The sequence below is a fragment of the Blennius ocellaris genome (genome assembly GCF_963422515.1).
Source record: "Blennius ocellaris genome assembly, contig: SCAFFOLD_64, whole genome shotgun sequence".
Lineage (NCBI taxonomy): Eukaryota > Metazoa > Chordata > Actinopteri > Blenniiformes > Blenniidae > Blennius > Blennius ocellaris.
The window spans coordinates 251,461-277,483 of NW_027662212.1; the positions used below are offsets into that span (position 1 = coordinate 251,461).

Here is a 26,023-nt window from a genome sequence, read left to right on the forward strand (position 1 = left end):
CAACGTAAAAGCACATACTTTTCGTGTGTGAAATTTCGGCGAGTGGTGATTATAGTTGGACGACACCTTCCTCAGTAGAAAACCAATGTACTGGAGGCGCAGCGTGACCTATCCAAGATGGTGTCGTTCTGTTACGTCAGCTACGATCGGCGGCGTGAGTCAATGAAGCTTCTCTGTATATTGTCTATTGTAGACCCATCCAAGATGGCGGTCACCGGGATCCAGCGTCCTGACGTCACCGTGTTTACAGCTAGCTCAGTTGGGTCGATGCTGCTCCGCTTCAGGTGGAAGAAAGACGCAGATTCATAGATTCATATCTCTCTTCTGTTGTGGAAACAGTTACAGACATGCAGGACAAATATCAGGAGACTGGCTTTTTCAAGCAGATTCCAGATTTGAACTTTGTGCCGAGGACAAACGACACGAACCAAGGAAACAACACGTCTCTTAGCGACTTCTCAGGTGACGATAATGTCTTTAATATTGTTTTTTAGGCTAAATAAACGTTTGTTTTTACTGCTGTTGTGAGTTAAAAGGCTTCGTGTGTGAACAGTTTGGTACAGTTACAAGATGAAGCTTGTTTAAACGTATTTCCTTTGTAATGTGCTAAGCTAGTTAGCATTTTGCTTCACCTGGACACTTTATCAGTTCCGCTTTTCAGCGTAATGTTGAACCTTACTTCATCATTTCAGATTTCTTTTCTGTGCCTTTCCAGCAGTGCTGTAAGAAAACAGTTTCCATGTGTAGCTGGACCGAGACTGCTTCCTTCAGGGGTTGAGTCTGAATTATTTGATGAAAATAACATGGTTTTAGATGAATGACAATTTAATGCGCTTGAGCTATCAGTTGTGATGATTACAGACTTTATAATGTAAGAAGTGTCAGGAGTCACACACCTCGCTCCAGCACCGGATCCTCTCTGGCACTCCTGCAGGCAATCAGCTAATTGATTGTCAAGCAGTCTTAAGCCCTGCAGGGAGGTGGGTCCGGTGCCAGAGGATTGCCTAGTCTTCACTCCGTGTGGAGGTGAGTCGGTGTTGTCCTCCCCGGGGAGTGAGTGTCCTCCCCGGGGTGGTTCCCGTTCCCGTTCCTGTTCCGACGCCGGTTCCAAGAGGTCTCCCCGGGTCCCGTCCCGGTTCCAAGAAGGCCCCCCAGAGATTCCCCGGGTCCCGTCCCGGCTCCAAGAAGTTCCCCCGGGTCCCATCCCGGTTCCAAGAGGCCCCCCAGAGATTCCCCCGGGTCCTATCCCGGTTCCAAGAGGCCCCCCCCAGAGATTCCCCCGGGTCCCGTCCGGGTTCCAAGAGGCCCCCCTGAGATTCCCCCGGGTCCCGTCCGGGTTCCAAGAGGCCCCCCTGAGATTCCCCCGGGTCCCGTCCGGGTTCCAAGAGGCCCCCCTGAGATTCCCCCGGGTCCCGTCCAGGTTCCAAGAGGCCCCCCCCAGAGATTACCCCGGGTCCCGTCCCGGTTCCAAGAGGCCCCCCTGAGATTCCCCCGGGTCCCGTCCCGGTTCCAAGAGGCCCCCCCCAGAGATTCCCCCGGGTCCCGTCCCGGTTCCAAGAGGCCCCCCTGAGATTCCCCCGGGTCCCGTCCCGGTTCCAAGAGGCCCCCCTGAGATTCCCCCGGGTCCCGTACCGGTTCCAACCCACATGGAAAGAACCTATATAAACATATATGTTTTAATATAGGTTTGGCATATATGTGACATATATAAAATTGGCCGTTTTCCTATATGTTATATACATATATGTACATATATGTACATATAGGTGCGCATGTATGCACCCATATATGTATATAACATATAGGAAAACGGCCAATTTTATATATTTGACATATATGCCAAACCTATATGCGCATGTATGCACACATATATGTACATAACATATAGGAAAACGACCAATTTTATATATGTCACATATATTCCAAACCTATATGTGCATATATGCACACCTATATGTTCCAATATATGCAAACCTATATGTGCCCATATATGCACACCTATATGCACACCTATATGTTCCCATATATGCACACCTATATGCGCATATATGCACACCTATATGTGCCCATGTATGCACACATATATGTACATAAAATATAGGAAAATGGCCAATTTTATATATGTCACATATATCCTAACCTTTATATAGGTTCTTTCCATGTGGGCCCACACCGGATGCTGTTATTTGCTCAGTGACCCTAGCGGGAATCGAACCAGGGTCTCCCGTGCACCAGTCTGTTGCCTTGCCACCTGAGCTATATATATATATATCTAAAAATATGTACCTATCTGTGCATATAGGTCCATAGATGTGCATAAAATATAGGAAAATGGCCAATTTTATACGTGTCACATATATTCAAAACCTATATCAAAACCTATATTAAAACATATATGTTTATATAGGTTCTGTCCATGTGGGACTTTCCATATATGCAGCATATATATTGTCATATATATTGTCATATATGTGCATATATGCAGCATATATGTGCATATATGTGCACATATGCAGCATATATATTGTCATATATGTGCATATATGGAGCATATATATGGTCATATATGTGCATATATGCAGCCCATATATTGTCAAATATGTGCATATATGCAGCATTTATGTGCATATATGCAGCATATATGTGCATATATGCAGCATATATATGGTCATATATGCAGCATATATGTGCATATATGCAGCATATATTGTCATATATGTGCATATATGCAGCCCATACATTGTCATATATGTGCATATATGCAGCATTTATGTGCATATATGCAGCATATATGTGCATATATGTAGCATATACATGGTCATATATGTGCATATATGCAGCATTTATGTGCATATATGCTGCATATATGCAGCATATATATGGTCATATATGTGCATATATGCAGCATTTATGTGCATATATGCAGCATTTATGTGCATATATGCAGCATATATATTGTCATATATGTGCATATATGTGCATATATACAGCATATATATTGTCATATATGTGCATATATGCTGCATATAGGTTTCATATATGTGCATATATGTCACAACCCGTGCAGGTCTCCTACTGTGTTGTTGTTTTGTGTGTGTGTGTGTGGGCGTGTGTGAGTGTAGGCGGAGCGGACGGAGCAGGACGCACACCTGAAGTGAATGAGGGAAGCCAGTATTTAAGGACCGGGATCCCAGGCTCTCATTGCAAGATCGTTACGTTTACTCTGCGGTACCTAGACTCTGCCCCTCGTGATTATTGTTTTGTGTTTGTTCGCTTCTTGTGTGGAAGCAGCTCAGTATTCTGACCTCCGTTTGTTCTCCCGTCCAGTCCCGGTCTGCGCCGCTCTGCCCTCCTGGGAAGACCCCGTCTCCGTGACGTCCGCCTCTGCTTCCCGATCCCTCGCCACGGACTGCCGCCCCGTTGGAGCGACTTAAAATAAACTTTATTTTCAAATTACATCCCGGACTAGTTGGCGTTTGAATCCTGTTCACCACCAATCCTGACAGAACGATCTTGCCACACTCACTGTCTCCAGTCGGCTCCAGGACGCCCCCCAACACCCCCCTCCACCAACCAGGAGAAGATCGATCTGGGTTCCGTTCCTCCTGAGTATCACCACCTAAGGGAGGTATTCAGTAAACAGCGAGCTACCTCCCTTCCCCCTCACCGACCATATGATTGCGCCATTGAGCTTCTCCCGGGGGCGCCCCTTCCCTCCAGTCGCCTGTATAATGTGTCCCGCCCCGAGAGAGAAACCATGGAGAGGTACATCCACGAGTCCCTCGCTGCTGGCCTGATCCGTCCCTCATCGTCTCCCGTGGGGGCCGGGTTCTTTTTTGTTGCCAAGAAAGACGGTACGTTACGGCCATGCATTGACTATAGAGGACTGAACAATATAACGGTCAAGAACAAATACCCCCTACCGCTAATGGACTCTGCTTTCCAGCCCCTCCATGAAGCTACCGTGTTTTCCAAGCTTGACCTCCCGAACGCCTATCACCTCATTCGGATCCGCGAGGGAGATGAGTGGAAGACGGCGTTTAAGACTCCCCTCGGGCACTTTGAATACTTAGTTATGCCTTTTGGACTCACAAATGCTCCTGCAGTATTCCAGCACCTGGTCAACGATGTGTTGCGGGACATGTTGAACCAGTGTATATTTGTATATTTGGATGACATTTTGATATTCTCTCGCAGCCAGGAGGAGCATGTTCTTCACGTCCGGGCAGTGCTCCAGCGTCTTCTGGAGAATCGGCTATTTGTGAAGGCGGAGAAGTGTGTCCTCCATGCGACCTCTGTGAGCTTCTTGGGGTACATCATCGAACGGGGACAGGTGAAAGCGGATCCAGCCAAGGTCCAAGCGGTGGTGGACTGGCCCAGACCAACTACCCGTAAACAGCTGCAGCGGTTTCTCGGGTTTTCCAACTTCTACCGACGATTCATCAGGAACTACAGTAAGGTTGCAGCCCCTCTCACGCAACTCACGTCCACCTCAACCCGTTTTCAGTGGACACAGGCAGCTGAACAGGCGTTCAGCACCCTGAAGGAGCTGTTCACGCAGGCCCCGGTGCTGTGTCATCCTGATCCCACCAAGCAGCTCATCGTAGAGGTCGACGCCTCGGACACTGGCGTTGGAGCGGTGTTATCCCAGCGTGCCGAGGACTCCAAGACTCACCCCTGCGCCTTCTTTTCGCGACGCCTGACTCCGGCTGAACGGAATTATGATGTCGGTAACCGGGAGTTGCTGGCAGTTGTACTGGCATTGGAGGAATGGAGACACTGGCTGGAGGGAGCCCCCCAAACATTTGTGGTCTGGACTGACCACAAGAATTTGTCATACCTTCAGTCTGCCAAACGACTAAACTCCCGGCAGGCACGCTGGGCATTGTTTCTGGGTCGGTTTAACTTTACCCTTACCTACCGGCCAGGCTCCAGGAACACGAAGCCCGACGCCCTGTCCCGGCAGACCACCATTGAGAGGACTGAGGGGGAACCAGAGGATATACTTCCCTCCACCTGCATGGTCGCATCTGCCTCCTGGGACATCGAAGATCAGGTCAGACAAGCCCTACTCACCCATCCCGATCCGGGTAATGGGCCGGAGAACTGTCTCTTTGTTCCTGAGCCTATGAGGTCTAGGGTTCTGCAGTGGGGCCATTCTTCCAAATTAACCTGCCATCCAGGCTCCCAGCGAACCCTGTCTTTCCTGAGGCAACGTTTCTGGTGGCCCTCCATGTCCCGGGATGCCCAGACGTTTGTGGCTGCGTGCACCGTCTGTGCCCGAAGCAAGGCATCCCACCAACCGCCTGCAGGGCTGCTCCGTCCCTTGCCCATCCCGAGTCGACCCTGGTCCCACATTGCTGTCGACTTTGTTACCGGTCTCCCCCCGTCTGAAGGTAACACAGTGATAATGACTGTTGTGGATCGCTTTTCAAAGGCTGTGCACTTTGTCCCCCTTCCTAAATTACCCACGGCGACGGAGACGGCTGATCTGCTGGTCAGGGAGGTGTACCGGCTGCACGGGATCCCCCAGGATGTGGTGTCGGACCGAGGCCCGCAGTTCACGTCCCAGGTCTGGAAGGCATTCTGCAGAGCTCTTGGAACTTCTCCCAGCCTCTCCTCAGGGTATCACCCCCAGACTAATGGTCAGACGGAGAGGGCCAACCAAGACCTGGAGACGGCACTGCGGTGTGTGACGGCTCGGCACCCATCCTCCTGGAGCTCGCAGTTGCCATGGGTGGAGTATGCCCATAATTCCCTCACCTGCTCGGCCACTGGTATGTCCCCGTTTATGGTGGCCCTCGGCTACCAACCCCCCCTGTTCCCCACCCAGGAGGAGGATGTTGCCGTGCCCTCGGTGCAAGCCCACCTTCGACGCTGCCGGCGGGTTTGGAAGGAGGCGAGGGCCGCCTTGGTGCGTTCATCTTCCCGCAATAAGAGACTGGCGGACCGTCGAAGGTCTTCAGCTCCCGTGTATCACCCGGGTCAGAAGGTATGGCTCTCCTCCCGCGACCTTCCACTCCAGGTAGAGTCCCGCAAGCTGGCGCCTCGTTTCATTGGGCCCTTTGAGATCGAGGAGATCATCAATCCGGCGGCGGTGAGGCTGAAACTGCCGGCGTCCTTAAGGATACATCCAACGTTCCATGTCTCGCTACTGAAACCAGTCCACTCCAGCCCTCTTAGCCCCTCCACCGAGCCCCCGCCACCCCCCCTGCTCATTGACAACCACCCGGCCTACACAGTCAACAAGATCTTGGATGTTCGTCGCCGGGGCAGGGGGTTCCAGTTCCTCATGGATTGGGAGGGTTACGGTCCTGAGGAACGGTCATGGGTACCGCGGGGTCACATCCTGGATCGGAGTCTGCTGACCGACTTCTACCGGGAGCATCCGGATAAGCCGGGTAGGACGCCAGGAGGCGTCCGTTAAGTGGGGGGTACTGTCACAACCCGTGCAGGTCTCCTACTGTGTTGTTGTTTTGTGTGTGTGTGTGTGTGGGCGTGTGTGAGTGTAGGCGGAGCGGACGGAGCAGGACGCACACCTGAAGTGAATGAGGGAAGCCAGTATTTAAGGACCGGGATCCCAGGCTCTCATTGCAAGATCGTTACGTTTACTCTGCGGTACCTAGACTCTGCCCCTCGTGATTATTGTTTTGTGTTTGTTCGCTTCTTGTGTGGAAGCAGCTCAGTATTCTGACCTCCGTTTGTTCTCCCGTCCAGTCCCGGTGTGCGCCGCTCTGCCCTCCTGGGAAGACCCCGTCTCCGTGACGTCCGCCTCTGCTTCCCGATCCCTCGCCACGGACTGCCGCCCCGTTGGAGCGACTTAAAATAAACTTTATTTTCAAATTACATCCCGGACTAGTTGGCGTTTGAATCCTGTTCACCACCAATCCTGACAATATATCCTCATATAGGTTCTTTCCATGTGGGAAGAGGCCCCCCTGAGATTCCCCCGGGTCACGTCCCGGTTCCAAGAGGCTCCCCGGAGTTACCCGGGTCCCGTCACCGTTCCAGCTCCCCTTTCCCTGTTCCCTCAATAAAACATTTACTGTTTGCAAACAACTTTCTGCTTGAGGTCTGCTTTTGGGTTCAGGACACTCCACACGCCGGCCCCCAGCCGTGACAAGAAGATCATTATGAACAGTTCCTTTCTTCCTCTCATGAGAGAAACATCAGCCAGTTCAACATTCAACCATAAATTACTAGTTGGACTGATTCAGTTAATTTTCATCAATTTCACCTCAGACCAAATATAAAGAATTCAAATCTGAATAGATTTAATTTTAGTGAAAGATAAGTTGTTCACAGGTCCAAGGGTCCCTGCAGAGCAGCTCCTACAGGGTTCAGCAGAGCAGCTTCTACAGGGTTCAGCAGAGCAGCTTCTACAGGGTTCAGCAGAGCAGCTCCTACAGGGCTCAGCAGAGCAGCTTCTACAGGGTTCAGCAGAGCAGCTTCTACAGGGCTCAGCAGAGCAGCTCCTACAGGGTTCAGCAGACGAATGAGTTCTTCCAGAAGAGCTGGACGAAGGAAATGACGGGTCCGTTTCACGAAGCAGGTTTAAGAAGCCATGGGCTTAACACCGAGCTCTGAATTGAGTTAGACTGAGACAGAAAACGCGGAGTTTTCGGGTTTCACGACGCCGGATTTTGATCAGTTTGATGAACTCGGAGTAGTTTCACCTGGAGTCAAGCGCGTGCACCACGACTCTAAAAAGACCGCATCAATGGAGCCCCGATTCAACGAGTCACCATGACAACTGAGACGCGGAGGGCGGAGTTTTTGACGCCAGTGGAGCAGGAAGTATTGATCCGATCATATGGCGAATATGAACATATTAAAAAAAAAAAATGCAACAGCGCAGCGGCTGCTAAAGAGAGGGAGGCGGCGTGGAAGAAGATTGCTGCTCAAGTGAATGCGTAAGTTCAAACGTCTTTGTCATCGCAACATTATTGCAAGGGAATACTGCTTGATGGGAGCTTATTAATTTATTTCTTTTGGGTGCAATTCCGCGGGGGAGAAGCGCTCTTGGCAGCAGCTGAAAGTGAAATATAAAAACATTGTCCAATCGGGTAAGACCGCTGCCAATTTAATTGTTAATCAATACATTTCTTAACGTAATGTCGATCATGTGTGACATTGTACAGTAAATATCAAGTGGCCATTGGACTGTGCAGGTGTTTTATTCCAACATAATGCTGTTTTCAAACACATAAATGTCTTCTCACCCATATCATGTGCTGTCAAATAACTAAGGCTAAACTAAGACAGACTTTACTCAGCCAACAGAAAGAAGGCAGATGCCTGTAAAACGGGTGGAGGCCCAGCACCTCCACCTTTAACAGAGGCAGAGGAGCCCTAAGCCAGAATGTTGGGAGGCCAGTGGCTGAGGGAATCCCTGGAGGAGCTCCTCTTCAGAGCTCACCCCTCAAGATGCCACTTCCTTCATAATATATAATATGCCGAGGCCTATATATCTCTTTAAGCCTCCTTTTGTTCATCTTTATTTCCCCATCATGTCTTTTTTTTGTCACCCAAACAGATTGTGATGGTGCTCTCTGCCTGCTGGACCCCCTCATGCCACAACAGACCTTGTAAGTAGGCAACACTCAGTAGGCAAAACTACACAAAATGGTAGTTTAAATATACTGAAACATATTCATCTATGATGAAGAGTACAGGAAACCCTGTCTGCTGCCTTTACAGAGGAGGATCCACAAAGGCCTGTAGAGGTATGATAGTTCTCATCCCGTTTACATTTCTGAAACATTATGGTGGAATAAAGAGTGATATTTTGTCTACACTGAAGTATTGACACAGTATTTTTAACAGGGCCTGGCTGGGCAGCAGCAGGAGGGTACCTCAACATCCACTGCAGGGACTGACAGTGAGACAGATGTTCAGTAAACACCAGAGGTTCATTCTGTGGAATTCATGTCCAACTGTAATAATTGAGTGTCCTCCTTATGTCCTCCCAGTTATCTGTAAAACAGATCTATAGACTCCACCTGCTCCAGAAGATGGAAAACACTGGAGCACAAGTTAAGGGTGGGTGTACAGCCCCAGGTGAATTATGCTAACTACTAACTACATTAACTAAACTAGCGCTTGTATTTGTAGGAAATAAAAAAGACCAAATGAATTGTGCATCATGTCTTTATTTGGTGGTGGTGGTGGTGATCAGACCCCGAAGTGATGATGGCATATGGTGTCTCTGACAGCTCTGCCATTTACGAGGAAACGCAGCACAACACACAATATCTGCTATGACGTCAGGGCAAGGCTCAGCTGGTGATGTTGCTAATGTACAGAGCGATTAAACTGTGGATGTACATAATGGTCTCGGCAGTAAAACGGTACCGCTCAAAAAGGAAGGTGTCTGCAAATGCCAGTACATCTATGCGCGGTCTGATGATGCGAATATTATCTGCGAATATGAAATTCTCGGCGAAGTAATGCTGCGCCTTCATCAATCGGATCATTATCAAAAGCACATTCCATATTGAGGGAATAAAGTTGACGTCTAATTTGCCTCGGGAATAAGGCACTGCAGAACTGTTTCACCAAAACTCCCCCGCTGAATGAGGAAATGAAATCCCGTGCCAGTCTGAAAGGGGGCGGAGCCAGAGCAAAACTCCATGTTCACTGACAAAAACCTGCTCCCGACCAGGTTAGTTCTAGAGTGTCTGTTGCCCCGGTAACTGACCGGGAGTTGACGTTATACCGCTTCGTGAAACAGGCTTGAGTTACCCCGCTTCCTCCGGTTTGAGTTACCTCCCTTTGTGAAACGGAAAATCCCGCATTTCCCTCAACTCGATGTTCAATAACCTGGGGTAATCCTTAAACCTGCTTCGTGAAACGGACCCAACGTCATTTAGTTGAGCAGAACTTTCTTGTTCTTTTGGAGAAGAATCGTCCTTTTGTGCTGAAAATCATGTGAAGCTTCTGATGAGGACAACAGACCTGCAGCAGTGGAGGGGTGGTCCAGGTGGTCCAGGTGAGGCTGGTGGTCCAGGTGAGGCAGGTGGTCCAGGTGAGGCAGGTGGTCCAGGTGGTCCAGGTGAGGCTGGTGGTCCAGGTGGTCCAGGTGAGGCTGGTGGTCCAGGTGAGGCAGGTGGTCCAGGTGGTCCAGGTGAGGCAGGTGGTCCAGGTGAGGCAGGTGGCCTGACGCTGCTATGTGTGTGTGTGTGTGTGTGTGTGTGTGTGTGTGTGTGTGTGTGTGTGTGTGTGTGTGTGTGTGTGTGTGTGTGTGTGTGTGTGTGTGTGTGTGTGGACAGAGATGTGGTACGGAGTGTTCCTGTGGGCCACCGTGTCGTCGCTGGTGTTCCACCTGCCGGCTGCCTTGCTCTGCCTTGCCACGCTGCGCCGCCACAAAGTGGCTCGCTTCCTGCCCATCGCTGTCCTGCTCATGGGCTTCGTGGGACCCCTGCTGGGCGGAGTCCTCACCAGTAAGTCTGAACGGGTGGATGATGAATGGACCAGGCTGCTGTTGTTGCTGCAATGCCTTTGTTTACTGTCTGTTGTTGTTGCTGCAATGCCTTTGTTTACTGTCTGTTGTTGTTGCTGCAATGCCTTTGTTTACTGTCTGTTGTTGTTGCTGCAATGCCTTTGTTTACAGTCTGTTGTTGCTGCAATGCCTTTGTTTACAGTCTGTTGTTGTTGCTGCAATGCCTTTGTTTACAGCCTGTTGTTGTTGCTGCAATGCCTTTGTTTACAGTCTGTTGTTGTTGCTGCAATGCCTTTGTTTACACTCTGTTGTTGTTGCTGCAATGCCTTTGTTTACAGTCTGTTGTTGCTGCAATGCCTTTGTTTACAGCCTGTTGTTGTTGCTGCAATGCCTTTGTTTACAGTCTGTTGTTGTTGCTGCAATGCCTTTGTTTACACCCTGTTGTTGTTGCTGCAATGCCTTTGTTTACAGTCTGTTGTTGTTGCTGCAATGCCTTTGTTTACAGTCTGTTGTTATTGCTGCAATGCCTTTGTTTACAGTCTGTTGTTGTTGCTACAATGCCTTTGTTTACAGTCTTTTGTTGCTGCAATGCCTTTGTTTACAATATGTTGTTGTTGCTGCAATGCCTTTGTTTACACTCTGTTGTTCTTGCTGCAATGCCTTTGTTTACAGTCTGTTGTTATTGCTGCAATGCCTCTGTTTACAGTCTGTTGTTGTTGCTTCAATGCCTTTGTTTACAGTCTGTTGTTGTTGCTGCAATGCCTTTGTTTACAGTCTGTTGTTGTTGCTGCAATGCCTTTGTTTACAGTCTGTTGTTGTTGCTGCAATGCCTTTGTTTACAGTCTGTTGTTTTTGCTGCAATGCCTTTGTTTACAGTCTGTTGTTGTTGCTGCAATGACTTTGTTTACAGTCTGTTGTTGTTGCTGCAATGCATTTGTTTACAGTCTGTTGTTGTTGCTACAATGCATTTGTTTACAGTCTGTTGTTGGAGCAATGCCTTTGTGTTGTTGTTGCTGCAATGCCTTTGTTTACTGTCTGTTGTTGTTGCTGCAATGCCTTTGTTTACAGTCTGTTGTTGCTGCAATGCCTTTGTTTACAGTCTGTTGTTGTTGCTGCAATGCCTTTGTTTACAGCCTGTTGTTGTTGCTGCAATGCCTTTGTTTACAGTCTGTTGTTGTTGCTGCAATGCCTTTGTTTACACTCTGTTGTTGTTGCTGCAATGCCTTTGTTTACAGTCTGTTGTTGCTGCAATGCCTTTGTTTACAGTCTGTTGTTGTTGCTGCAATGCCTTTGTTTACAGTCTGTTGTTGTTGCTGCAATGCCTTTGTTTACACCCTGTTGTTGTTGCTGCAATGCCTTTGTTTACAGTCTGTTGTTGTTGCTGCAATGCCTTTGTTTACAGTCTGTTGTTGCTGCAATGCCTTTGTTTACAGTCTGTTGTTATTGCTGCAATGCCTTTGTTTACAGTCTGTTGTTGTTGCTACAATGCCTTTGTTTACAGTCTTTTGTTGCTGCAATGCCTTTGTTTACAATCTGTTGTTGTTGCTGCAATGCCTTTGTTTACACTCTGTTGTTCTTGCTGCAATGCCTTTGTTTACAGTCTGTTGTTATTGCTGCAATGCCTCTGTTTACAGTCTGTTGTTATTGCTGCAATGCCTTTGTTTACAGTCTGTTGTTGTTGCTTCAATGCCTTTGTTTACAGTCTGTTGTTGTTGCTGCAATGCCTTTGTTTACAGTCTGTTGTTGTTGCTGCAATGCCTTTGTTTACAGTCTGTTGTTTTTGCTGCAATGCCTTTGTTTACAGTCTGTTGTTGTTGCTGCAATGACTTTGTTTACAGTCTGTTGTTGTTGCTGCAATGCATTTGTTTACAGTCTGTTGTTGTTGCTACAATGCATTTGTTTACAGTCTGTTGTTGGAGCAATGCCTTTGTGTTGTTGTTGCTGCAATGCCTTTGTTTACAGTCTGTTGTTGTTGCTGCAATGCCTTTGTTTACAGTCTGTTGTTGTTGCTGCAATGCATTTGTTTACAGTCTGTTGTTGTTGCTACAATGTATTTGTTTACAGTCTGTTGTTGTTGCTACAATGCATTTGTTTACAGTCTGTTGTTGTTGCTACAATGCATTTGTTTACAGTCTGTTGTTGGAGCAATGCCTTTGTGTTGTTGTTGCTGCAATGCCTTTGTTTACAGTCTGTTGTTGTTGCTGCAATGCCTTTGTTTACAGTCTGTTGTTGTTGCTGCAATGCATTTGTTTACAGTCTGTTGTTGTTGCTACAATGCATTTGTTTACAGTCTGTTGTTGTTGCTGCAATGCCTTTGTTTACAGTCTGTTGTTGTTGCTGCAATGACTTTGTTTACAGTCTGTTGTTGTTGCTGCAATGCATTTGTTTACAGTCTGTTGTTGTTGCTACAATGCATTTGTTTACAGTATGTTGTTGTTGCTACAATGTATTTGTTTACAGTCTGTTGTTGTTGCTACAATGCATTTGTTTACAGTCTGTTGTTGGAGCAATGCCTTTGTTTACAGTCTGTTGTTGTTGCTACAATGCATTTGTTTACAGTCTGTTGTTGGAGCAATGCCTTTGTGTTGTTGTTGTTGCAATGCCTTTGTTTACAGTCTGTTGTTGTTGCTGCAATGCCTTTGTTTACAGTCTGTTGTTGTTGCTACAATGTATTTGTTTACAGTCTGTTGTTGTTGCTGCAATGCATTTGTTTACAGTCTGTTGTTGTTGCTACAATGCATTTGTTTACAGTCTGTTGTTGGAGCAATGCCTTTGTTTACAGTCTGTTGTTGTTGCTACAATGCACTTGTTTACAGTCTGTTGTTGGAGCAATGCCTTTGTTTACAGTCTGTTGTTGCTGCAATGCCTTTGTTTACAGTCTGTTGTTGGAGCAATGCCTTTGTTTACAGTCTGTTGTTGTTGCTACAATGCATTTGTTTACAGTCTGTTGTTGGAGCAATGCCTTTGTTTACAGTCACTCTAGGAAGAACGAGCAGAACGTGTTTGTTCTGAGAACTCTGCTCATGCAAACTGCATCAAATGTTGATTATTTTTGACAAAAAAACTGTTTGCACTGTACCACTGCACCATAATGCTGCTGTCTCTGTTAATGCTGCTATCTCTGTGTTAATGTTGCTCTCTCTCTGTGGTAGTACTGCTGTCTCTCTGTGTTAATGCTGCTGTCTCTGTGTTAATGCTGCTGTCTCTCTGTGGTAGTACTGCTGTCTCTCTGTGTTAATGTTGCTATTTCTGTGTTAATGTTGCTATCTCTGTGTTAATGCTGCTGTCTCTCTGTGTTAATGCTGCTGTCTCTCTGTGGTAGTACTGCTGTCTCTCTGTGTTAATGTTGCTATTTCTGTGTTAATGTTGCTATCTCTGTGTTAATGCTGCTGTCTCTCTGTGGTAATGCTGCTGTCTCTGTGTGTTAATGTTGCTGTCTCTCTGTGTTAATGCGGCTGTCTCTCTGTGTTAATGCTGCTGTCTCTGTGTTAATGCTGCTGTCTCTCTGTGGTAGTACTGCTGTCTCTCTGTGTTAATGTTGCTATTTCTGTGTTAATGTTGCTATCTCTGTGTTAATGCTGCTGTCTCTCTGTGTTAATGTTGCTGTCTCTGTGTTAATGTTGCCGTCTCTCTGTGGTAGTGTTGCTGTCTCTCTGTGGTAGTGCTGCTGTCTCTGTGTTAATGCTGCTGTGTCTCTGTGTTAATGCTGCTGTCTCTCTGTGGTAGTGCTGCTGTCTCTCTGAATTAATGCTGCTGTCTCTGTGTTAATGCTGCTGTCTCTCTGTGTTAATGTTGCTGTCTCTCTGTGGTAGTGCTGCTGTCTCTCTGTGTTAATGTTGCTGTCTCTGTGTTAATGCTGCTGTCTCTCTGTGTTAATGTGGCTGTCTCTGTGTTAATGCTGCTGTCTCTCTGTGTTAATGCTGCTGTCTCTCTGTGGTAGTGCTTCTGTCTCTTTGTGGTAGTGCTGCTGTCTCTCTGTGTTAATGCTGCTGTCTCTCTTTGGTAGTGCTGCTGTCTCTGTGTGTTAATGCTGCTGTCTCTCTTTGGTAGTGCTGCTGTCTCTCTGTGGTAATGCTGCTGTCTCTGTGTGTTAATGCTGCTGTCTCTGTGTGTTAATGCTGCTGTCTCTCTGTGTTAATGCTGCTGTCTCTCTGTGTTAATGCTGCTGTCTCTCTGTGTGTTAATGTTGCTGTCTCTCTGTGTTAATGCGGCTGTCTCTCTGTGTTAATGCTGCTGTCTCTCTGTGTTAATGCGGCTGTCTCTCTGTGTTAATGCTGCTGTCTCTCTGTGGTAATGCTGCTGTCTCTCTGTGTTAATGCGGCTGTCTCTCTGTGTTAATGCTGCTGTCTCTCTGTGGTAATGCTGCTGTCTCTCTGTGTTAATGCTGCTGTCTCTCTGTGTTAATGTTGCTGTCTCTCTGTGGTAATGCTGCTTTCTCTCTGTGTAATGCGGCTGTCTCTCTGTGTTAATGTTGCTGTCTCTCTGTGGTAATGCTGCTGTCTCTCTGTGTTAATGTTGCTGTCTCTCTGTGGTAATGCTGCTGTCTCTCTGTGGTAATGCTGCTGTCTCTGTGTGTTAATGTTGCTGTCTCTCTGTGTTAATGTTGCTGTCTCTCTGTGGTAATGCTGCAATCTCTCTGTGTTAATGCTGCTGTCTATCTGTAGTAGTGCTGCTGTCTCTGTGTTAATGCTGCTGTCTCTCTGTGTTAATGCTGCTGTCTCTCTGTGGTAGTGCTGCTGTCTCTCTGTGTTAATGTTGCTATCTCTGTGTTAATGTTGCTGTCTCTCTGTGGTAGTGCTGCTGTCTCTGTGTGTTAATGCTGCTGTCTCTCTGTGGTAGTGCTGCTGTCTCTGTGTTAATGCTGCTGTCTCTCTGTGGTAGTGCTGCTGTCTCTCTGTGGTGGTGCTGCTGTCTCTGTGTTAATGCTGCTGCCTCTCTGTGGTAGTACTGCTGTCTCTCTGTGTTAATGTTGCTATTTCTGTGTTAATGTTGCTGTCTCTCTGTGTTAATGTTGCTATCTCTGTGTTAATGTTGCTGTTTCTCTGTGGTAGTGCTGCTGTCTCTGTGTTAATGCTGCTGTCTCTCTGTGGTAGTGCTGCTGTCTCTCTGTGTTAATGCTGCTGTCTCTCTGTGGTAGTGCTGCTGTCTCTTTGTGGTAGTGCTGCTGTCTCTCTGTGTTAATGCTGCTTTCTCTCTGTGGTAATGCTGCTGTCTCTGTGTGTTAATGTTGCTGTCTCTCTGTGTTAATGCGGCTGTCTCTCTGTGTTAATGCTGCTGTCTCTCTGTGTTAATGCGGCTGTCTCTCTGTGTTAATGCTGCTGTCTCTCTGTGGTAATGCTGCTGTCTCTCTGTGTTAATGCGGCTGTCTCTCTGTGTTAATGCTGCTATCTCTCTGTGGTAATGCTGCTGTCTCTCTGTGTTAATGCTGCTGTCTCTCTGTGTTAATGTTGCTGTCTCTCTGTGGTAATGCTGCTTTCTCTCTGTGTAATGCGACTGTCTCTCTGTGTTAATGCTGCTGTCTCTCTGTGTTAATGTTGCTGTCTCTCTGTGGTAATGCTGCTGTCTCTCTGTGGTAATGCTGCTGTCTCTCTGTGTTAATGCTGCTGTCTCTCTGTGGTAATGCTGCTGTCTCTGTGTGTTAATGTTGCTGTCTCTCTGTGTTAATGTTGCTGTCTCTCTGTGGTCATGCTGCAATCTCTCTGTGTTAATGCTGCTGTCTATCTGTAGTAGTGCTGCTGTCTCTGTGTTAATGCTGCTGTCTCTCTGTGTTAATGCTGCTGTCTCTCTGTGGTAGTGCTGCTGTCTCTCTGTGTTAATGCTGCTGTCTCTCTGTGGTAGTGCTGCTGTCTCTCTGTGGTGGTGCTGCTGTCTCTGTGTGTTAATGCTGCTGTCTCTCTGTGGTAGTGCTGCTGTCTCTGTGTTAATGCTGCTGTCTCTCTGTGGTAGTGCTGCTGTCTCTCTGTGGTAGTGCTGCTGTCTCTCTGTGTTAATGCTGCTGTCTCTCTGTGTTAATGCTGCTGTCTCTCTGTGGTAGTGCTGCTGTCTCTCTGTGTTAATGCTGCTGTCTCTCTGTGGTAGTGCTGCTGTCTCTCTGTGTTAATGCTGCTGTCTCTCTGTGGTAGTGCTGATGTCTCTTTGTGGTAGTGCTGCTGTCTCTCTGTGTTAATGCTGCTGTCTCTCTGTGGTAATGCTGCTGTCTCTGTGTGTTAATGTTGCTGTCTCTCTGTGTTAATGCGGCTGTCTCTCTGTGTTAATGCTGCTGTCTCTCTGTGTTAATGCGGCTGTCTCTCTGTGTTAATGCTGCTGTCTCTCTGTGGTAATGCTGCTGTCTCTCTGTGTTAATGCGGCTGTCTCTCTGTGTTAATGCTGCTATCTCTCTGTGGTAATGCTGCTGTCTCTCTGTGTTAATGCTGCTGTCTCTCTGTGTTAATGTTGCTGTCTCTCTGTGGTAATGCTGCTTTCTCTCTGTGTAATGCGACTGTCTCTCTGTGTTAATGCTGCTGTCTCTCTGTGTTAATGTTGCTGTCTCTCTGTGGTAATGCTGCTGTCTCTCTGTGGTAATGCTGCTGTCTCTCTGTGTTAATGCTGCTGTCTCTCTGTGGTAATGCTGCTGTCTCTGTGTGTTAATGTTGCTGTCTCTCTGTGTTAATGTTGCTGTCTCTCTGTGGTCATGCTGCAATCTCTCTGTGTTAATGCTGCTGTCTATCTGTAGTAGTGCTGCTGTCTCTGTGTTAATGCTGCTGTCTCTCTGTGTTAATGCTGCTGTCTCTCTGTGGTAGTGCTGCTGTCTCTCTGTGTTAATGCTGCTGTCTCTCTGTGGTAGTGCTGCTGTCTCTCTGTGGTGGTGCTGCTGTCTCTGTGTGTTAATGCTGCTGTCTCTCTGTGGTAGTGCTGCTGTCTCTGTGTTAATGCTGCTGTCTCTCTGTGGTAGTGCTTCTGTCTCTCTGTGGTAGTGCTGCTGTCTCTCTGTGTTAATGCTGCTGTCTCTCTGTGGTAGTGATGCTGTCTCTCTGTGGTGGTGCTGCTGTTTCTGTGTGTTAATGCTGCTGTCTCTCTGTGGTAGTGCTGCTGTCTCTGTGTTAATGCTGCTGTCTCTCTGTGGTAGTGCTGCTGTCTCTGTGTTAATGCTGCTGTCTCTCTGTGGTAGTGCTGCTGTCTCTGTGTTAATGCTGCTGTCTCTCTGTGGTAGTGCTGCTGTCTCTGTGTTAATGCTGCTGTCTCTCTGTGGTAGTGCTGCTGTCTCTGTGTTAATGCTGCTGTCTCTCTGTGGTAGTGCTGCTGTCTCTGTGTGTAAATGCTGCTGTCTCTGTGTTAATGCTGCTGTCTCTCTGTGGTAGTGCTGCTGTCTCTGTGTTAATGCTGCTGTCTCTGTGTCTTAATGCTGCTGTCTCTCTGTGGTAGTGCTGCTGTCTCTCTGTGGTAGTGCTGCTGTCTCTCTGTGTTAGTGCTGCTGTCTCTCTGTGGTGGTGCTGCTGTCTCTGTGTGTTAATGCTGCTGTCTCTCTGTGGTAATGCTGCTGTCTCTCTGTGTTAATGCTGCTGTCTCTCTGTGGTAATGCTGCTGTCTCTGTGTGTTAATGCTGCTGTCTCTCTGTGGTAGTGCTGCTGTCTCTGTGTTAATGCTGCTGTCTCTCTGTGGTAGTGCTGCTGTCTCTCTGTGGTAGTGCTGCTGTCTCTCTGTGTTAATGCTGCTGTCTCTCTGTGGTAGTGATGCTGTCTCTCTGTGGTGGTGCTGCTGTTTCTGTGTGTTAATGCTGCTGTCTCTCTGTGGTAGTGCTGCTGTCTCTGTGTTAATGTTGCTGTCTCTCTGTGGTAGTGCTGCTGTCTCTGTGTTAATGCTGCTGTCTCTCTGTGGTAGTGCTGCTGTCTCTCTGTGGTGGTGCTGCTGTCTCTGTGTTAATGCTGCTGCCTCTCTGTGGTAGTACTGCTGTCTCTCTGTGTTAATGTTGCTATTTCTGTGTTAATGTTGCTGTCTCTCTGTGTTAATGTTGCTATCTCTGTGTTAATGTTGCTGTTTCTCTGTGGTAGTGCTGCTGTCTCTGTGTTAATGCTGCTGTCTCTCTGTGGTAGTGCTGCTGTCTCTCTGTGTTAATGCTGCTGTCTCTCTGTGGTAGTGCTGCTGTCTCTTTGTGGTAGTGCTGCTGTCTCTCTGTGTTAATGCTGCTGTCTCTCTGTGGTAATGCTGCTGTCTCTGTGTGTTAATGTTGCTGTCTCTCTGTGTTAATGCGGCTGTCTCTCTGTGTTAATGCTGCTGTCTCTCTGTGTTAATGTTGCTGTCTCTCTGTGTTAATGCGGCTGTCTCTCTGTGTTAATGCTGCTGTCTATCTGTGTTAATGCTGCTGTCTCTCTGTGGTAGTGCTGCTGTCTCTCTGTGTTAATGCTGCTGTCTCTCTGTGGTAGTGCTGCTGTCTCTCTGTGGTGGTGCTGCTGTCTCTGTGTGTTAATGCTGCTGTCTCTCTGTGGTAGTGCTGCTGTCTCTGTGTTAATGCTGCTGTCTCTCTGTGGTAGTGCTTCTGTCTCTCTGTGGTAGTGCTGCTGTCTCTCTGTGTTAATGCTGCTGTCTCTCTGTGGTAGTGATGCTTTCTCTCTGTGGTAGTGCTGCTGTCTCTGTGTTAATGCTGCTGTCTCTCTGTGGTAGTGCTGCTGTCTCTCTGTGGTAGTGCTGCTGTCTCTCTGTGTTAATGCTGCTGTCTCTCTGTGGTAGTGCTGCTGTCTCCCTGTGGTAGTGCTGCTGTCTCTCTGTGGTAGTGCTGCTGTCTCTCTGTGGTAGTGCTGCTGTCTCTCTGTGGTAGTGCTGCTGTCTCTGTGTGTTAATGCTGCTGTCTCTCTGTGGTAGTGCTGCTGTCTCTGTGTTAATGCTGCTGTCTCTCTGTGGTAGTGCTGCTGTCTCTGTGTTAATGCTGCTGTATCTCTGTGGTAGTGCTGCTGTCTCTCTGTGGTAGTGCTGCTGTCTCTGTGTTAATGCTGCTGTCTCTCTGTGGTAGTGCTGCTGTCTCTGTGTTAATGCTGCTGTCTCTCTGTGGTAGTGCTGCTGTCTCTCTGTGGTAGTGCTGCTGTCTCTGTGTGTTAATGCTGCTGTCTCTCTGTGGTAGTGCTGCTGTCTCTGTGTTAATGCTGCTGTCTCTCTGTGGTAGTGCTGCTGTCTCTGTGTTAATGCTGCTGTATCTCTGTGGTAGTGCTGCTGTCTCTGTGTTAATGCTGCTGTCTCTCTGTGGTAGTGCTGCTGTCTCTCTGTGGTAGTGCTGCTGTCTCTGTGTTAATGCTGCTGTCTCTCTGTGGTAGTGCTGCTGTCTCTGTGTTAATGCTGCTGTCTCTCTGTGGTAGTGCTGCTGTCTCTGTGTTAATGCTGCTGTCTCTCTGTGGTAGTGCTGCTGTCTCTGTGTTAATGCTGCTGTCTCTCTGTGGTAGTGCTGCTGTCTCTGTGTTAATGCTGCTGTCTCTCTGTGGTAGTGCTGCTGTCTCTCTGTGGTAGTGCTGCTGTCTCTGTGTTAATGCTGCTGTCTCTCTGTGGTAGTGCTGCTGTCTCTGTGTTAATGCTGCTGTCTCTCTGTGGTAGTGCTGCTGTCTCTGTGTTAATGCTGCTGTCTCTCTGTGGTAGTGCTGCTGTCTCTTTGTTAATGCTGCTGTCTCTCTGTGGTAGTGCTGCTGTCTCTGTGTTAATGCTGCTGTCTCTCTGTGGTAGTGCATCTGTCTCTGTGTTAATGCTGCTGTCTCTCTGTGGTAGTGCTGCTGTCTCTGTGTTTATGCTGCTGTCTCTGTGTGTTAATGCTGCTGTCTCTGTGTTAATGCTGCTGTCTCTCTGTGGTAGTGCTGCTGTCTCTGTGTTAATGCTGCTGTCTCTGTGTCTTAATGCTGCTGTCTCTCTGTGGTAGTGCTGCTGTCTCTCTGTGGTAGTGCTGCTGTCTCTCTGTGTTAATGCTGCTGTCTCTCTGTGGTAGTGCTGCTGTCTCTCTGTGGTGGTGCTGCTGTCTCTGTGTGTTAATGCTGCTGTCTCTCTGTGGTAGTGCTGCTGTCTCTGTGTTAATGCTGCTGTCTCTCTGTGGTAGTGCTGCTGTCTCTCTGTGGTAGTGCTGCTGTCTCTCTGTGTTAATGCTGCTGTCTCTCTGTGGTAGTGCTGCTGTCTCTCTGTGGTGGTGCTGCTGTCTCTGTGTGTTAATGCTGCTGTCTCTCTGTGGTAGTGCTGCTGTCTCTGTGTTAATGCTGCTGTCTCTCTGTGGTAGTGCTGCTGTCTCTGTGTTAATGCTGCTGTATCTCTGTGGTAGTGCTGCTGTCTCTGTGTTAATGCTGCTGTCTCTCTGTGGTAGTGCTTCTGTCTCTCTGTGGTAGTGCTGCTGTCTCTGTGTTAATGCTGCTGTCTCTCTGTGGTAGTGCTGCTGTCTCTGTGTTAATGCTGCTGTCTCTCTGTGGTAGTGCTGCTGTCTCTGTGTTAATGCTGCTGTCTCTCTGTGGTAGTGCTGCTGTCTCTGTGTTTATGCTGCTGTCTCTGTGTGTTAATGCTGCTGTCTCTGTGTTAATGCTGCTGTCTCTCTGTGGTAGTGCTACTGTCTGTGTGTTAATGCTGCTGTCTCTCTGTGGTAGTGCTGCTGTCTCTCTGTGGTAGTGCTGCTGTCTCTGTGTTAATGCTGCTGTCTCTCTGTGGTAGTGCTGCTGTCTCTGTGTTTATGCTGCTGTCTCTGTGTGTTAATGCTGCTGTCTCTGTGTTAATGCTGCTGTCTCTCTGTGGTAGTGCTGCTGTCTGTGTGTTAATGCTGCTGTCTCTCTGTGGTAGTGCTGCTGTCTCTGTGTTAATGCTGCTGTCTCTGTGTGTTAATGCTGCTGTCTCTCTGCGTTAATGCTGCTGTCTCTCTGTGGTAGTGCTGCTGTCTCTTTGTGGTAGTGCTGCTGTCTCTCTGTGTTAATGTTGCTGTCTCTCTGTGTTAATGCTGCTTTCTCTCTGTGGTAGTGCTGCTCTCTCTCTGTGTTAATGCTGCTGTCTCTCTGTGGTGGTGCTGCTGTCTCTCTGTGTTAATGTTGCTGTCTCTCTGTGGTAGTGCTGCTGTCTCTCTGTGTTAATGTTGCTGTCTCTCTGTGTTAATGCTGCTGTCTCTCTGTGGTAGTACTGCTGTCTCTCTGTGTTAATGTTGCTGTCTCTCTGTGTTAATGCTGCTGTCTCTCTGTGTTAATGTTGCTGTCTCTCTGTGGTAGTGCTGCTGTCTCTCTGTGTTAATGCTGCTGTCTCTCTGTGTTAATGCTGCTGTCTCTCTGTGTTAATGTTGCTGTCTCTCTGTGTTAATGCTGCTGTCTCTCTGTGTTAATGCTGCTGTCTCTCTGTGTTAATGTTGCTGTCTCTCTGTGTTAATGCTGCTGTCTCTCTGTGTTAATGCTGCTGTCTCTCTGTGTTAATGTTGCTGTCTCTCTGTGGTAGTGCTGCTGTCTCTCTGTGGTAATGCTGCTGTCTCTGTGTGTTAATGCTGCTGTCTCTATGTGTTAATGTTGCTGTCTCTCTGTGTTAATGTTGCTATTTCTGTGTTAATGTTGCTGTCTCTCTGTGTTAATGTTGCTGTCTCTCTGTGGTAGTGCTGCTGTCTCTGTGTTAATGCTGCTGTCTCTCTGTGGTAGTGCTGCTGTCTCTCTGTGTTAATGTTGCTGTCTCTCTGTGTTAATGCTGCTTTCTCTCTGTGGTAGTGCTGCTCTCTCTCTGTGTTAATGCTGCTGTCTCTCTGTGGTGGTGCTGCTGTCTCTCTGTGTTAATGTTGCTGTCTCTCTGTGGTAGTGCTGCTGTCTCTCTGTGTTAATGTTGCTGTCTCTCTGTGTTAATGCTGCTGTCTCTCTGTGGTAGTACTGCTGTCTCTCTGTGTTAATGTTGCTGTCTCTCTGTGTTAATGCTGCTGTCTCTCTGTGTTAATGTTGCTGTCTCTCTGTGGTAGTGCTGCTGTCTCTCTGTGTTAATGCTGCTGTCTCTCTGTGTTAATGCTGCTGTCTCTCTGTGTTAATGTTGCTGTCTCTCTGTGTTAATGCTGCTGTCTCTCTGTGTTAATGCTGCTGTCTCTCTGTGTTAATGTTGCTGTCTCTCTGTGTTAATGCTGCTGTCTCTCTGTGTTAATGCTGCTGTCTCTCTGTGTTAATGTTGCTGTCTCTCTGTGGTAGTGCTGCTGTCTCTCTGTGGTAATGCTGCTGTCTCTGTGTGTTAATGCTGCTGTCTCTGTGTGTTAATGTTGCTGTCTCTCTGTGTTAATGCGGCTGTCTCTCTGTGTTAATGCTGCTGTCTCTCTGTGTTAATGCGACTGTCTCTCTGTGTTAATGCTGCTGTCTCTCTGTGGTAATGCTGCTGTCTCTCTGTGTTAATGCGGCTGTCTCTCTGTGTTAATGCTGCTGTCTCTCTGTGGTAATGCTGCTGTCTCTCTGTGTTAATGCTGCTGTCTCTCTGTGTTAATGTTGCTGTCTCTCTGTGGTAATGCTGCTTTCTCTCTGTGTAATGCGGCTGTCTCTCTGTGTTAATGCTGCTGTCTCTCTGTGTTAATGTTGCTGTCTCTCTGTGGTAATGCTGCTGTCTCTCTGTGGTCATGCTGCAATCTCTCTGTGTTAATGCTGCTGTCTATCTGTAGTAGTGCTGCTGTCTCTGTGTTAATGCTGCTGTCTCTCTGTGTTAATGCTGCTGTCTCTCTGTGGTAGTGCTGCTGTCTCTCTGTGGTAGTGCTGCTGTCTCTCTGTGTTAATGTTGCTGACTCTCTGTGTTAATGCTGCTGTCTCTCTGTGGTAGTACTGCTGTCTCTCTGTGTTAATGTTGCTGTCTCTCTGTGTTAATGCTGCTGTCTCTCTGTGTTAATGTTGCTGTCTCTCTGTGGTAGTGCTGCTGTCTCTCTGTGTTAATGCTGCTGTCTCTCTGTGTTAATGCTGCTGTCTCTCTGTGTTAATGTTGCTGTCTCTCTGTGTTAATGCTGCTGTCTCTCTGTGTTAATGTTGCTGTCTCTCTGTGTTAATGCTGCTGTCTCTCTGTGTTAATGCTGCTGTCTCTCTGTGTTAATGTTGCTGTCTCTCTGTGGTAGTGCTGCTGTCTCTCTGTGGTAATGCTGCTGTCTCTGTGTGTTAATGCTGCTGTCTCTGTGTGTTAATGTTGCTGTCTCTCTGTGTTAATGCGGCTGTCTCTCTGTGTTAATGCTGCTGTCTCTCTGTGTTAATGCGGCTGTCTCTCTGTGTTAATGCTGCTGTCTCTCTGTGGTAATGCTGCTGTCTCTCTGTGTTAATGCGGCTGTCTCTCTGTGTTAATGTTGCTGTCTCTCTGTGGTAGTGCTGCTGTCTCTCTGTGTTAATGTTGCTGTCTCTCTGTGTTAATGCTGCTTTCTCTCTGTGGTAGTACTGCTGTCTCTCTGTGTTAATGTTGCTGTCTCTCTGTGTTAATGCTGCTGTCTCTCTGTGTTAATGTTGCTGTCTCTCTGTGGTAGTGCTGCTGTCTCTCTGTGTTAATGCTGCTGTCTCTCTGTGTTAATGCTGCTGTCTCTCTGTGTTAATGTTGCTGTCTCTCTGTGTTAATGCTGCTGTCTCTCTGTGTTAATGTTGCTGTCTCTCTGTGTTAATGCTGCTGTCTCTCTGTGTTAATGCTGCTGTCTCTCTGTGTTAATGTTGCTGTCTCTCTGTGGTAGTGCTGCTGTCTCTCTGTGGTAATGCTGCTGTCTCTGTGTGTTAATGCTGCTGTCTCTGTGTGTTAATGTTGCTGTCTCTCTGTGTTAATGCGGCTGTCTCTCTGTGTTAATGCTGCTGTCTCTCTGTGTTAATGCGGCTGTCTCTCTGTGTTAATGCTGCTGTCTCTCTGTGGTAATGCTGCTGTCTCTCTGTGTTAATGCGGCTGTCTCTCTGTGTTAATGCTGCTGTCTCTCTGTGGTAATGCTGCTGTCTCTCTGTGTTAATGCTGCTGTCTCTCTGTGTTAATGTTGCTGTCTCTCTGTGTAATGCGGCTGTCTCTCTGTGTTAATGCTGCTGTCTCTCTGTGTTAATGTTGCTGTCTCTCTGTGGTAATGCTGCTGTCTCTCTGTGGTCATGCTGCAATCTCTCTGTGTTAATGCTGCTGTCTATCTGTAGTAGTGCTGCTGTCTCTGTGTTAATGCTGCTGTCTCTCTGTGTTAATGCTGCTGTCTCTCTGTGGTAGTGCTGCTGTCTCTCTGTGGTAGTGCTGCTGTCTCTCTGTGTTAATGCTGCTGTCTCTCTGTGGTAGTGCTGCTGTCTCTCTGTGGTGGTGCTGCTGTCTCTGTGTGTTAATGCTGCTGTCTCTCTGTGGTAGTGCTGCTGTCTCTGTGTTAATGCTGCTGTCTCTCTGTGGTAGTGCTGCTGTCTCTCTGTGGTAGTGCTGCTGTCTCTCTGTGTTAATGCTGCTGTCTCTCTGTGGTAGTGCTGCTGTCTCTCTGTGGTGGTGCTGCTGTCTCTGTGTGTTAATGCTGCTGTCTCTCTGTGGTAGTGCTGCTGTCTCTGTGTTAATGCTGCTGTCTCTCTGTGGTAGTGCTGCTGTCTCTGTGTTAATGCTGCTGTATCTCTGTGGTAGTGCTGCTGTCTCTGTGTTAATGCTGCTGTCTCTCTGTGGTAGTGCTGCTGTCTCTGTGTTAATGCTGCTGTCTCTCTGTGGTAGTGCTGCTGTCTCTGTGTTAATGCTGCTGTCTCTCTGTGGTAGTGCTGCTGTCTCTGTGTTTATGCTGCTGTCTCTGTGTGTTAATGCTGCTGTCTCTGTGTTAATGCTGCTGTCTCTCTGTGGTAGTGCTGCTGTCTGTGTGTTAATGCTGCTGTCTCTCTGTGGTAGTGCTGCTGTCTCTGTGTTAATGCTGCTGTCTCTGTGTGTTAATGCTGCTGTCTCTCTGCGTTAATGCTGCTGTCTCTCTGTGGTAGTGCTGCTGTCTGTGTGTTAATGCTGCTGTCTCTGTGTCTTAATGCTGCTGTCTCTCTGTGGTAGTGCTGCTGTCTCTGTGTTAATGCTGCTGTCTCTGTGTGTTAATTCTGCTGTCTCTCTGCGTTAATGCTGCTTTCTTTCTGTGTGTTAATGCTGGTGTTTCTCAGTGGTCATGCTGCTCCCTCAGTGTTAATGCTGATGTCTTGCAGGTGCAGCCATAGCCGGTGTGTAACAAGCAGCAGGGAAGACCATGATCTCCTTGGAGGCCCTGGTCTACGGAGTTGGACAGTCCTTCTGCGTCCTCCTCATCTCCTTCCTCAGAATCCTGGCCACCCTTTAGCACCAGGACCTGGACCCCGGAAGGGTCTTGGACATGGGACCAGAGAGACCACTGAGGATGAAGCAGGTGAAGCAGGACTTCAGCTAGACCTTCACCTGGACCTTCAGCTAGACCACCGGACCTTCAGCTGGACCACTGGACCTTCAGACCTTCAGCTGGACCTTCAGCAAGACCACCGGACCTTCAGCTGGACCACTGGACCTTCAGACCTTCAGCTAGACCTTCAGCTAGACCACTGGACCTTCAGACCGACAGCTGGATCATTGGACCTTCAGACCTTCAGCTGGACCTTCAGCTAGACCACTGGACCTTCAGACCTTCAGCTAGACCTTCAGCAAGACCACTGGACCTTTAGACTTTCAGCTGGATCATTGGACCTTCAGACCTTCAGC

General features: G+C 47.9%; 1 protein-coding gene across 1 annotated transcript; it reads left to right on the forward strand.

The window, feature by feature from the left end:
• Window positions 1-347: 347 nt before the first annotated feature.
• Window positions 348-25,631, forward strand: LOC308148100 (transmembrane protein 170A-like; the record flags this gene model as incomplete). Its single annotated transcript, XM_080521532.1, is given in 4 exon segments — window positions 348-462; window positions 10,272-10,442; window positions 25,501-25,520; window positions 25,524-25,631. Coding segments are annotated over 4 exon segments (414 nt in total).
• Between the last annotated feature and the right edge of the window lie 392 nt (window positions 25,632-26,023).